Source organism: Protopterus annectens, chromosome 9.part0 (assembly GCF_019279795.1).
Source record: "Protopterus annectens isolate FY-2018-M chromosome 9.part0, PAN1.0, whole genome shotgun sequence".
Lineage (NCBI taxonomy): Eukaryota > Metazoa > Chordata > Ceratodontiformes > Protopteridae > Protopterus > Protopterus annectens.
The window spans coordinates 776,694,159-776,706,694 of NC_056743.1; the positions used below are offsets into that span (position 1 = coordinate 776,694,159).

General features: G+C 38.7%; 1 protein-coding gene across 1 annotated transcript in view; it reads right to left on the reverse strand.

Annotated features, from left to right (window-relative positions):
• LOC122811519 (polynucleotide kinase 3'-phosphatase) overlaps window positions 1–12,536 on the reverse strand; it is an 897,059-nt gene that overhangs the window by 411,498 nt on the left and 473,025 nt on the right. Inside the window, exon 9 of the mRNA XM_044083405.1 lies at window positions 8,284–8,332. Coding sequence (XP_043939340.1) covers window positions 8,284–8,332 — 49 coding nt within the window. The remainder of the gene's footprint in view (window positions 1–8,283; window positions 8,333–12,536) is intronic.

Genomic DNA, 12,536 nt, shown 5'->3' on the forward strand with positions numbered 1-12,536 from the left:
ACTGAACAGGATTAAGAAGGGGTTCTGATACGGAATATTTGACACAAGTAGTTAGGCATCCAGGAACATTATCGGGCCCCATGGAAAGGTATTTTTGGCTTTGGAAAGAGAGGTCATGACTTGATCCATAACAACACTTGGAGATAGTTGTGTTTCAGGCATTTTCAAAATTGGTACGACTGTAGTTGGTGTGAAATTGACATTAAATTTCTCTACTAATACATTAGCACTATCCTTTGGGTCAGAGTTGGTGGTGTCATTGTAGGTTAGCTCAGAGTATTCTTGGATATTGTTTCTAAATGTCTTGGCATAGCTGAAAAATAACTTTCCTTGGATTGTTACTATTTTCAGTCTGGTTTTGGCTTTGATCTTCATGATGGTGATTTTTTCAGCTTTTTACTAATTTTCTTAGGAGCAGTTCTTTAGGTGGGCAGACTGCAATGTGTTGTAGGTATTTAGTATTTTTTTCTCTTTTACTGCAGAGTTTGATTCAGTGGGTAGACCACCAGGACTGTTTATTTTTAAACCTCCCATTTTACTTGATCCTGGAAAGAGTACTTTGAGGGGCTGATGAATGAAGAGAATGGGAGGGACAGAAGGTTGAATGATGTCGGGATAGTGAATCATGAAGTACAATGCATTAGCAAGGAGGAAGTAAGGATAGCTATGAAGAGAATGAAGAATGGAAAGGCTGTTGGCCCAGATGACATACCTGTGGAAGCATGGAGGTGTTTAGGTGAAATGGCAGTGGCATTTTTAACCAGATTGTTTAATGAAATCTTGGAAAGTGAGAGGATGCCTGAGGAATGGAGAAAAAGTGTTTTGGTACTGATTTTTAAGAATAAGGGTGATGTGCAGAGCTGTAGTAACTACAGAGGGATTAAACTGATCAGTCACAGCATGAAGTTATGGGAAAGAGTAGTGGAAGCAAGGTTAAGAAGGGAAGTGATGATTAGTGATCAGCAGTATGGTTTCATGCCGGGAAAAAGCACTACAGATGCGGTCTTTGCTCTGAGAGTGTTGATGGAGAAGTGCAGAGAATGTCAGAAAGAGTTGCATTGTGTTTTTGTAGACTTAGAAAAAGCATATGACAGGGTGCCTACAGAGGAGCTGTGGTATTGTATGAGGAAGTCAGGAGTGTCAGAAAAGTGTGTAAGAGTGGTACAGGATATGTACAAGGGTAGTGACAGCGGTGAGGTCTGCGGTGGGAGTGATGGATGTGTTTAAGGTGGAGGTGGGATTACATCAAGGATCAGCTCTGAGCCCTTTCTTATTTGCAATGGTGATGGACAGGTTGACAGACGAGATCAGACAGGAGTCCCCGTGGACTATGATGTTTGCAGATGACATTGTGATCTGTAGTGAGAGTAGGGAACAGGTGCAGGAGACCCTGGAGAGATGGAGATATGCTCTAGAGAGAAGAGGAATGAAGGTCAGCAGGACTAAGACAGAATATATGTGTGTGAATGAGAGGGAGGAATGGTGAGGATGCAAGTAGTAGAGGTGGCGAAGGTGGATGAGTTTAAATACTTGGGGTCAATAGTTCAGAGTAATGATGAGTGTGGAAGAGAGGTGAAGAAGAGAGTACAGGCAGGATGGAGTGGGTGGAGAAGAGTGTCAGGAGTGATTTGTTACAGACGAGTACCTGTAAAAGTGAAAGGGAAGGTCTACAAGAGGGTAGTGAGATCAGCTAGGTTATATGGGTTGGAGACAGTGGCATTGACAAAAAGGCAGGAGTTTGAGCTTGATGTGGCAGAATTAAAGATGTTAAGATTTGCACTGGGTGTGACGAGGGTGGACAGGATTAGGAATAAGCATATTACAGGGTCAGCACAGGTTGGAAGGTTTGGAGACAAAGCCAGAGAGGCACAATTACGTTGGTTTGGACATGTGCTGAGGAGGGATGCTGAGTATATTGGGAAAAAGATGCTAAGGATGAAGCTACCAGGTAACAGGAAAAGAGGAAGGCCTAAGATAAGGTTTATGGATATGGTGAGAGAGGACATGCAGGTGGTTGGTGTGACAGAACAAGATGCAGGACAGGAAGAAATGGAAACAGGTGATCTGCTGTGGCGACCCCTAACGGGAACAGCTGAAAGAAGATGAAGATGATTTTATTTGATCCTATTCGAAAATACCTTAGAAAAGGTGACAACTTGGTAGATTCAAATGCATGGGGTATACGTACTGTAATGGAATTTTTAAAGTTAACCTCAGAGTTTTAAGTGGTTTTCTTTTTTTATACTCCTTGAAGTTGAAAGTGTTCATTATGGAGGTGTTGCATTTTTTGACTTGGAAGATCACTGCTTTGTAACCAGATTTGATCAGAAATATAAATATAGTAGATGGGGTGCAAAAAGGGGCAGTCTGTTATGACAAGATCCAGAATATTAGGTCCCTGGCAGGTAAGTCAACTAATTGATCCCGGGAATTTACATTTATTAGGATGAGGGACTATTGGACATGCTTACCATTACTAGGTATGTCTTCTAGTTTATACATGGATAACTAGAAATCCAGATTGTGTAAATAAGATAACTGAATAGATAATTCAGTTAGAAAACTTGGACATTTTTTTCCGTATAATGGTCCACTGAGATCAGTGGCCTACACTGGTGAACAAACACGTACATAATAAATAAATGAACAGTCATCAGGGGACATGGAAGGTAATTATATCACAAGCTATGTAGTGGCAATATATCTCATTTAAAGTGATCCAGACTTCAGGAAGCTCTGTCTGAAGGTCACAAGGATAAGTGTGGAGATAACAGAATCACTGATCATTGCATGTGATCCCCTACAGCTACCCATAAGTATGAATGTGTGAAGGGTACTGAACCATGAAAAAGAGGGACTGCTGTCTTTGCAATGAAACCTCACCTTTGTTACTACACAAACATGGCTGTGGTGAAGTTGCAGGAGAACCTCAAGTTCAGGTGGGTTACTATTTAGACTTCTGGCATCAAGTAAAGCAATCCTGATACAGTTAGGACTAGGATCTAATAAGTTTTTTTTTTGTTATGTTGAGATGCCCAGAAGATAGCCCTTGCCTAAAAAAAGCAATATGGGGGCAGCAAAGGTTTTGGCCAATAAGAGGAAGTCACAGAACTCACATGATATCAGCTTCTTAGTCATTTATTAAACCCATTTATCTTTTCTCTGAAGCTGGACATCACTCTGGGTGATGGTAGAATGATACCCAGGACCACAACCTTGCCAGCACTGGATACATACATCATAAGATCCATCACGTCTCTCCATGTGTCCCTTTGGGATGAATGCCTCAAATCATTTACACCAACATAAGCCACTACTGGGTGAGGCATATTTGTGTGGTACTGGGGAATTGTAGAACTCTTGTAATGTCATGCATCACCTTTTTCTTACCCAACTTGCGAAGCGCGAACTATTACTCAAACAATTTCATGTTTGCTTACACACTTACTTGAAGTAAATGGTTTAGGGCTTGCAACCTTGTTATTCACTGTACTGTCTGAGTCTGTGCTATGTGTGCTGATTTGGAGTGATTTCTTAACAACCCCTACAAATGTTGATATGACGATTGCATACATGCAGAGGTAGGAGTGGCCTAGTGTGAAGCTCACCAATTATTTATTTAGTTGAAAGGATGACCTCAGGGTTATGCAGATACTTACCACTCATAAATGTTATCATGCTGATCTACTAGTTGCTGTTGATCAGCAAGAGTTAAACAGCTGCTACATTACTTAATACAATATGCTAAAAGGCTGGCTACAGAAGAGGTAAAAGCATACTGAATTTACATTTTGGCCAGACAGGTTAAACGGGTACAGGCTGTGACATCCCTCCTCTGACTAGTAATCAAGGAGCCTTAATCCTCACCACTGACACCAGTGGGGAATGTTCACTTAGAACAAAAATAGATACAGACAATATTTTCAGATGCAGCAATGTACCAAGCACAATTTCCCTTAAGAGCACACAGGAAGCACACTCCAGTCCTTGGGCTGGGCTTCTTCTCCAGGTCTCAAATAAGACTCCACCTTTCTGCAGAAATCAGTCCTCTGTGTGTCCCTGCTCCAAGTAGCTGACACACACATACACACTTTGACATTTGATTTTTCACACACACACACACACACACACACACACACACACACACACACACACACGTGCAGAAAAGGCTAGCACAGATTTATCTGCTATGCCACTACCACCCAGATTATAAGGTAGATTCACCGCCAACAGCCAGCTGCTTTAAGGCTCTTACCAAGGTAACCAATTACTCTTAGTAAAATTAATACTTATACAAATGGTATTGTTAACCAATCAGCAAGACTTTCAGGAGTGTGATGCCACAGTGCCACCAAATAAATGCAAGTACTCTCAAGGGTTAACATATTTTCTAAGACCTGCCACAATGAAAGGTTTAGATGTATTTAATAATAAATAAAAATTGAGCATACTGACTATCTTTTTACAATAAACACCAGAGTTTCAATTCACAGAAAATATAAAATAGCACAAATAGAAAGACTCAAACAGATACAGAAAAATAATACTTTCAGCTAATGTCATTATATTTTCCTAACTGACTGAAGAATTACTGTTCCCTAGTAAAGTTACTTACTAAAGCAAAGCAAGATGAAACAGAGGAGCGGTCTTGTCAGTTCCAAAACAGAGTGCCGAGCGTCATCTCTCACATCTCCCACCAGTATCCAAGTAAAATTTCAGTGCTGGCTATAGAATTACATCACATCTGGTCACCTGACTCTGTGGTTCGCACACCACCCTCACACTAGAAACTTGAGCCAGGATCTGGTACAGATGTGTCATAATACAGACCTAGAACTTTGCTAAGGTTTATTCCAGCATCTGAAGACTGTACAACAATTCCAACGCTTTCATTCTTTCTGCAGAGACTAACCAGGAGACTAACCAGCCATTCGCTAGCACCCAGGGTATCAGTTGGATCCCAGCCCAGACATTGCGTCTCTGGCTGCATTCAAACCTGTGAGATAAAATCTTTATGGCCTAAACCAAGTAATTTAATTTCAAGCTATTTTTCTTAAAGTTAGCTGGGCTGAGCTTCACTCCATCACTTCCAGCATCCTCAGTTAACATATATACATTTCATCAGTTACAATACATTCTGATATACATGTACATTTCTTTTCTGTCTGGCAGAACCCACTGTTGCTACATCTTTACAAACACATTTTTAACACAAGCATATGTACAAATCAGTTTGATATTCAAATGACATACAATTCTTTACAAAACTCCATCTAGCTATACTGGCATATGTTATACATGCACTGCCCTACTCTCTCTGGCACAGTTGGCACTACCCCCACATAGATTACAAAAGATTAGTGGTTAAGGTAGGTTTTAATTAACTCAGCTGATAACTCAATAGTTAAGGTAGGTTTTCTTTAACTTTGCAGATACCTTAGTGCACTAGTAGCAAGGATACTGTATAAGATGTGCTAATATCTTAATGCCATATTAATAAACAATATGCAAGGTATAGAAGTACAATGATCACAGCTCAGTTCTGGCCAACAGGTGAAAAAAAACAGAGGTTTTCATAGCATAAAATGTGCCAATTTAAACAGCAGTTTAGTACTACTAATACCCACAAGTGAAAATGGTAGCATTAAAAACAGTATAATGTGAAAACAGTGTAGCACAATAGTAGACATCAATGAAATGGCAAGTACAGATGCCTCCATCAAATGGGTACTGGTTCAGATACCACACACTATATTTACATCAAGAAGACAACAGGTTAAAGTCAATGTGACTGTAGGCAAAGAAGCCACACAAAATGCAGTAAAAGTTTTGTAAGTTAATTTGAAAATTAAGTTTACAATGGTTAAGGAATAAGATATACAGGAATAAGATATACAATGCAATTTGGAAAACACATTTACACTGTTTAGTCTTCAAGGTAATTTGACAAATAAGCTTATACTAGTTAAGAAACAACAGATAATGTAATTTGTAAAAATACTGTTACACTAGTTAGCCAAAACTAGGTACACTGCAACAACACATTCAAAGTACCTGTGGTCTTACAGCAGCAACTAAGCACTACACAGATCTATTATACACACTCTGCTACAGCACTGCACAATCAAGGGCTGTAGTGGGACAGATAGAGTCTCCTATGGTACCCATGCAAGACTTGTTGAAAAAAAAACAAATAATTTCAGGGGAATGACACTACAAGATCATGAAACATGAAAGGCTAAGCAAAATAGAAAAACACTTGCTAATATGCAGCATCCTCCACTATAGTGTTACACGCAGCACAACGGGGTCTACATTAGAAGACCGAAGATGCATTCTTTCAAATGCGTCTTGGTCGAACTGAAAAGGCTGAAAACAGAAAATATCGAAGCGGCTGTTAAGTGAATTCTTTCCCTGGGAAAGAATTTGCTTGGCCGCCTACTTTGTTTTTCGCACTATAATCTTGGTCTCGGAGTTGGTATATTTAAGTAGGGAGGTGTGGGGGCGAAGCCCCCCCATTGAATGTAATGTTTGAAATGTATTTATTTTTTTTTGTTGGAACAGCGATTTTTTTTCCCTTGGAAAAAAAAATCACTGTTCTGAAACTTTGACATTGTAAACTTTCGCTTACATAGGGTCGCTTAATCACCGTTCGCTTTTTTAAGCATTAGGTGATTTAATATAGACCCGCATAGCGCATCTTAGTTATTATGGACCTGGGTTTTGTAGTCAATCTGATGGCTCAAGATCACAAACAGAAGATGATCCACTCAAGTTAAAGCAACCCAGAAAACCAACTACAGCACAAAAAAACCCCACAAAGATCAATCAAAACCACCTCTGTTAAGTGGCCCCAGCAATCACTCACTCAAAGGTAGTTTATTTTTTGCTCACTAGAGTAAAACTAGCTTCTTGACATTTAAAGGATTACCAAAGCTCAAAACAATACCAGCGCAAGCACAGTCAAAAACAGTAGAAAAAACTTACAGACTAGCTGTTAGAGGCCTGACTATACAGTCAGTGATTCAAACTCACAAAAAGGAGCAGACCACCTTAATTGACAGCTAAACTTAAAAGCTTTCAAGTCAAAATAAACAGCCAACATCTTTATATGATTTATGTGTTACTTCATCTGGAATGGGGACAATAAGCCTTGTACTTGCTGTTGCTGGGGATGCGATCCCCATACAAAGTCTGACAAGTCTGTCATGCATTTCTGGTCTGGAATTAAAAGAACAAATGGTACTCTCCAACTGATGGCAATCTAGTTATGCAACCATTGGAGATCCTATGCAAAGGTTGGTATTAAATGAAAAACAAGTTTCACAGATTGAGAACGGTGATCACACAGATTAATATGCACTCAGCTACCAGGTATGCTCCGTTTACTAAAAAAGGCTTTTAGGATTATTGAAAAAACATGGTGTACAATCCTTAATGATGTCTTATGAGAAGTCCTACCTGACTCCCCTAAAATTTCTTACTATAACCCTCTCCTCATTACTGGAGCACTTGGTTATTTAGGTGTGTTTCCCAACCAAGCCACTAATCAGGATGACCAGGTTTTATGTATAGGACATACAATCTGCTTTTTTAAGGATTCAATGTCTAGGAAAACGATTAAATGGTCAAAGATTTGTTATACATGAACATCACAAATGTTCTCAAAATGGTGTTGTTTATTACTCAAAGTGTCCATGTATTAAATATTACATAGGGCAGACTACTCAGAGAATAAAGATTATGATTTAGAGACATCACAGATATCTCAAATGCCTCCATCACCAGTCCTGTATCCCATGTTTTTCTACCAGTTCATCCATAGTGTCTTCATAATGAATTTTGATTATGATTTTAATATTTATATATACTCTTAGGGTTGTGTTACAATGGTTCTCACACCTTCTGGAACAGGAAGCCTGGTATATTGATTCTTTTGATATCTTATGATACCCAGCCTTGGTGAAACTTAACTAATCCAGCTTTGCCATTGTGGGTAAACTGTGAAGGTCATAGATAAATCCCGTTTCACCCACTGCCAGGCAGTAAATATTAGTATGTTAATTCAGTGGTAAACAAACATATGCAACTAAACCAAACTCCTTTTCCATACTGAGATACTGAGAATATTTTGTTAATGTCAACATCAGAAATGCCAAACTGTGAAATCCTTATCATCCTTTACAAACAGGCTGACTTGTCTGAAAGCCAACTGCTGAGTTTAACAGTACTAGTGCAAATTAATGAACAGAGGTGGACAATGCAGAGGAAATTCTGCCTTACCTCCTACATACATGCTCTGGTTCATGTCAATAGTGATCCCATCATTGCCCTAAAAGAAAAGAAAATGCACATACCTGAATTTTACACAAAATGAAAAAGCAGTTGTAATCTTACACAACATTTGGAAATTAACTTCACTCAAGATTTAAATTACTAAATACAATAGTGTAGACTCAAATGAAGAGTTATAAGCTAAAAACTTAAAGCAAGGGTTTGCATAGATCTCAGAAAGAAAACAGCTGAAATTTCACACAAGCTCAGTAGTTCAGGCAAGAAGCCGTTACTGCATTACTTTTCATTTCACTTTACAGGACTGCCTACTGAATGACATCTGCTGACAACTGTCACATTATGTAATTTTGAAGAACTAAAATTATTAAGATTAATGTCGTGTTTAAGCATCTTTTATCCTTTAATACTTGTACAACACTGTGAGGAATACCTGTTCACAATAGTTCATCTTTGACATGCATGTGTATGAACCCACACAAAATGAAACAGTATAGAGCAAGAATCTGAAAAAGCAAAAACTGATTACGAAAATCAGTGCCAAGAATAACCAGTAGATTTGAATTTCAGATAGCACAATTACTCAAAAGACAACAGAAAATACAAAAACTGGCACTTGCACACCCAGGAAAAATACATGCCATCACACTTGTGCTGGTTTTGCTGAATTCAACAATACAAATGGGAAACAAGTAATTTTGGTTTTCTTTCGCCCATATCAGCCTGCTCTTACCAAACATATATACACGTGTGTGTGTGTGTGTGTGTGTGTGTGTGTGTGTGTATTTGTATGTATAAACACACATATCTAAAAGTACTGCAGTCCCCCCTTATCCAAATCACACTGCCAGAAAAGGAACTAGTGCAGAAAGAATGTGAAATTAGAACGGTCACCTAAAAAGGTTACGCAGCAGATCATTCATAGATTCACATACGTATATATTTCATATACACACATTTCCATGCAGAGGATATGCATCAATTACTTTTGAAGGAAGATAATGAGAGCCTTTCAGATTACAAATGAAAGCTTATTTCATAATCTTGAAGGTCAGTGTGTAACATCATCTGTTATGTTTTTCTATTACTTATATTTATTTTCACTGTTACACTTTCCAGGTTTCTAGTTAACTGCCCAAGCGGTGTGTTCCACGCACAAACAGAACCAGATCAGATAATGTTGACAGACCAAGCAAATGTCACTTCTAAGTAACCTATAAGAACATAATGGCAATTCTTTTGAAGCCTTTCAAAAACAGTTTTACTGCCTATCTTTTGTAATATATCATTGTACCACTTCAACTTATTTTACGTGATCTGTTTGAAGACTACAACATGTAGTCCTGTATGTAATAACAGATCAGATCAGTGAGGTATAAACTGGTTTGATAATTTCCTTAGAGCAACTAAGCTACAAATTGTTTTTCTTATTTTGGAATGTATATACTGTTCAAAGTTAAGCTGCTATCTATGTCTATCCCCAAATCTTAAATGATGATGCCATGTTTATGGTCTGACAAATTTATTTGGTAATCATAGCTAATTTCCTTTCTGCAAAGTCTCGTCATGCAACACTTACTGATATTAATGATGAAGTCATTTCTACTGGAAACGGTACATTGTATAGACCATCTTGAAGAATTTTGGCTCATTTTATTTAAGTAATTATGATACCAGTTTGAAAGCATCAGTAGATTTTGGTAATAACCATTCCCACTATTACATCTGAGAAGAATAGTTCAAAAATAAGTGGCCCCAGCACAGAGACTTGTGAAACACCACTGGGAACCTTCACAAAGACAGGTCACGTATCCAACTACCCTGGCAAGTTGTGCTCTGCTACTCAGCCAGTGTTATATCACTAAATTACAAAGGATTGACATTTAATGCATTAAATCTGTCAATTATTCCCCTGTGTAAAATAGTACTGAATGCCTTTGCGCATCCTCCTTGTTTTTCCCAGTGCACTATAGGTCCTTCAAGTGCTGCCATTATCTCTTCAAACACTGGCAAATATTTATATTTTCCCTTAAACTCAGAAGTCATACCGTTTCATATCTACAGTGGATATAAAAAGTGTACACAGCCCTGTTAAAATGCCAGGTTTTTGTGATATAAAAAAATGAGACCACAATAAATCATTTCAAAACTTTTCCCACCTTTAATGTGACCCAAAACCTGTAGAATTCAATTGAAAAAACAAACAAATCTGTTAGGGCAAAAAAATAAAAAATGTACAATACGCTGGTTGCATAAGTGTGCACACCCTTAAACTAATACTTTGTTGAAGCACCTTTTGATTTAATTACAGCATTCAGTCTTCTTGGGTAGAGGTCTATCAGCATGGCACATCTTGACTTGGCAATATCTGCCCACTCTTCTTTGCAAAAGCGCTCCAAATCTGTCAGATTGCGAGGGCATCCTTGTGCACAGCCCTCTTCAGGTGACCCCACAGATCTTCTATTGGATTTAAGTCTGGGATCTGGCTGGGCCATTCCAAAACTTTAATTTTCTTCTTGTGAAGCCATTCTTTTGTTGATTTGGATGCATGCTTGGGGTCATTGTCATGTTGAATGGTGAAATTCCTCTTCATATTTGTCTTTCTAGCAGACGCCTGAAGGTTTTGGGCCAAAAGTGACTGGTATTTGGATCTGTTCATAATTCCCTCCACCTTGACTAAAGCTCCAGTTCCAGCTGAAGAAAAGCAACCCCATGATACTGCCACCATCATGCTTCACCATGGGGTTGGTGTTCTTCTGGTGATGTGAAGTGTTGTTTTTGAGCCAAAAGTACCTTTTGGAATTGTGGCCAAAAAATTCAACCTTGGTCTCATCAGACCATAACACATTTTGCCACATGCTTTTGGTAGACTTGATGTATTGTTTTGCAAATTTTAGCAGGGCCTGTATGTTTTCCCTTGAAAGAAATGGCTTCCACCTTACAACCCTACCCACAGTCCAGACATATGGAGAATATGGGAGATTGTTGTCACATGTAGTACACAGCCAGTACTTGCCAGAAATTCCTGCAGCTCCTTTAGTGTTGCTGTAGGTCTCTTGGTAGCCTCCCTGACCAGTTTTCATCTCGTCTTTTCATCAGTTTTGAACAGATGTCCAGTTCTTTGCAACGTCACTGTTTTCCCACATTTTCTCCACTTTTTGATGACAGTCTTCATTGTGCTCCATGGTATATTCAATACTGTGGAAATTTTTTGTACCCTTCCCCTGACTGATACCTTTCAACAAGAGAGCCCTTTGATGATTTGCAAGCTCTCTGTGAACCATGGCTTTTGCTGTAGCAGGCAACTGAGTAAATGTCAGGAAAATCCTACTAGGACAGCTGAACTTTATTTGGGGTTAATCATAGTCTCTTTAATTGATGGCAGGTGTGTACCCAAGAAGACTGAATGCTGTAATTAAATCAAAAGGTGCTTCAACAAAGTATTAGTTTAAGGGTGTGCACACTTATGCGACCAGCGCATTGTATGTTTTTTTTTTTTTTTTACATTTTTTCCCCTAACAGATTTGTTTGTTTTTCAATTGAATATTACAGGTTATAGGTCACATTAAAGGTGGGAAAAAAGTTTTGAAATGATTTATTGTGGTCTCATTTTTTATATCACTAAAACCTGGCATTTTAACAGGGGTGTGTACACTTTTTATATCCACTGTATGAGATGTAGGTCTTCTGTGTCATTCTTGATGAGTTCCATTACAACTCTCTCCCTATGATTTCACAACGATTACTGGTCAGGCTGTTGCATCTATGACTGATTGGGTCCAATGTGTCACCCCTTTTTGCAAAGGTATCACTACATCATGTTGTCATAGGTCAGGAACATGTTTATATGTCAAGAATTGTTTAACACAACTGATAAGTATTTAGTTAGATTTTTCCATGACTCAGAGCCCACAAGAAGTCGGCTTACATATGCTTTGCAAGGGTATCACACTGTCATGCTAAGGAACAGTAATGCTTCTCAGTCCCGCTAACAGCAGTCCCAAAAGAGTTGGCACCTCCAGACTTTCAAAATGACATCTTTAAAGACTGATTTCAAGAAAGAAGGCCAAGGGCAGCCTCCATCCATGAATCCACCAGTGGAAAAAGGAAACAATCCACAAAAGGACTCTGTCTCTCCTGAAGGAAGCATTATCTAAGAAGCCAAAATAAAGAAGAATCCATAGGCCTCACTCCCTTCAGAATGCAGGCATTCCCTTCTTACCCTCAAAGGGTGCCTCCTGGAA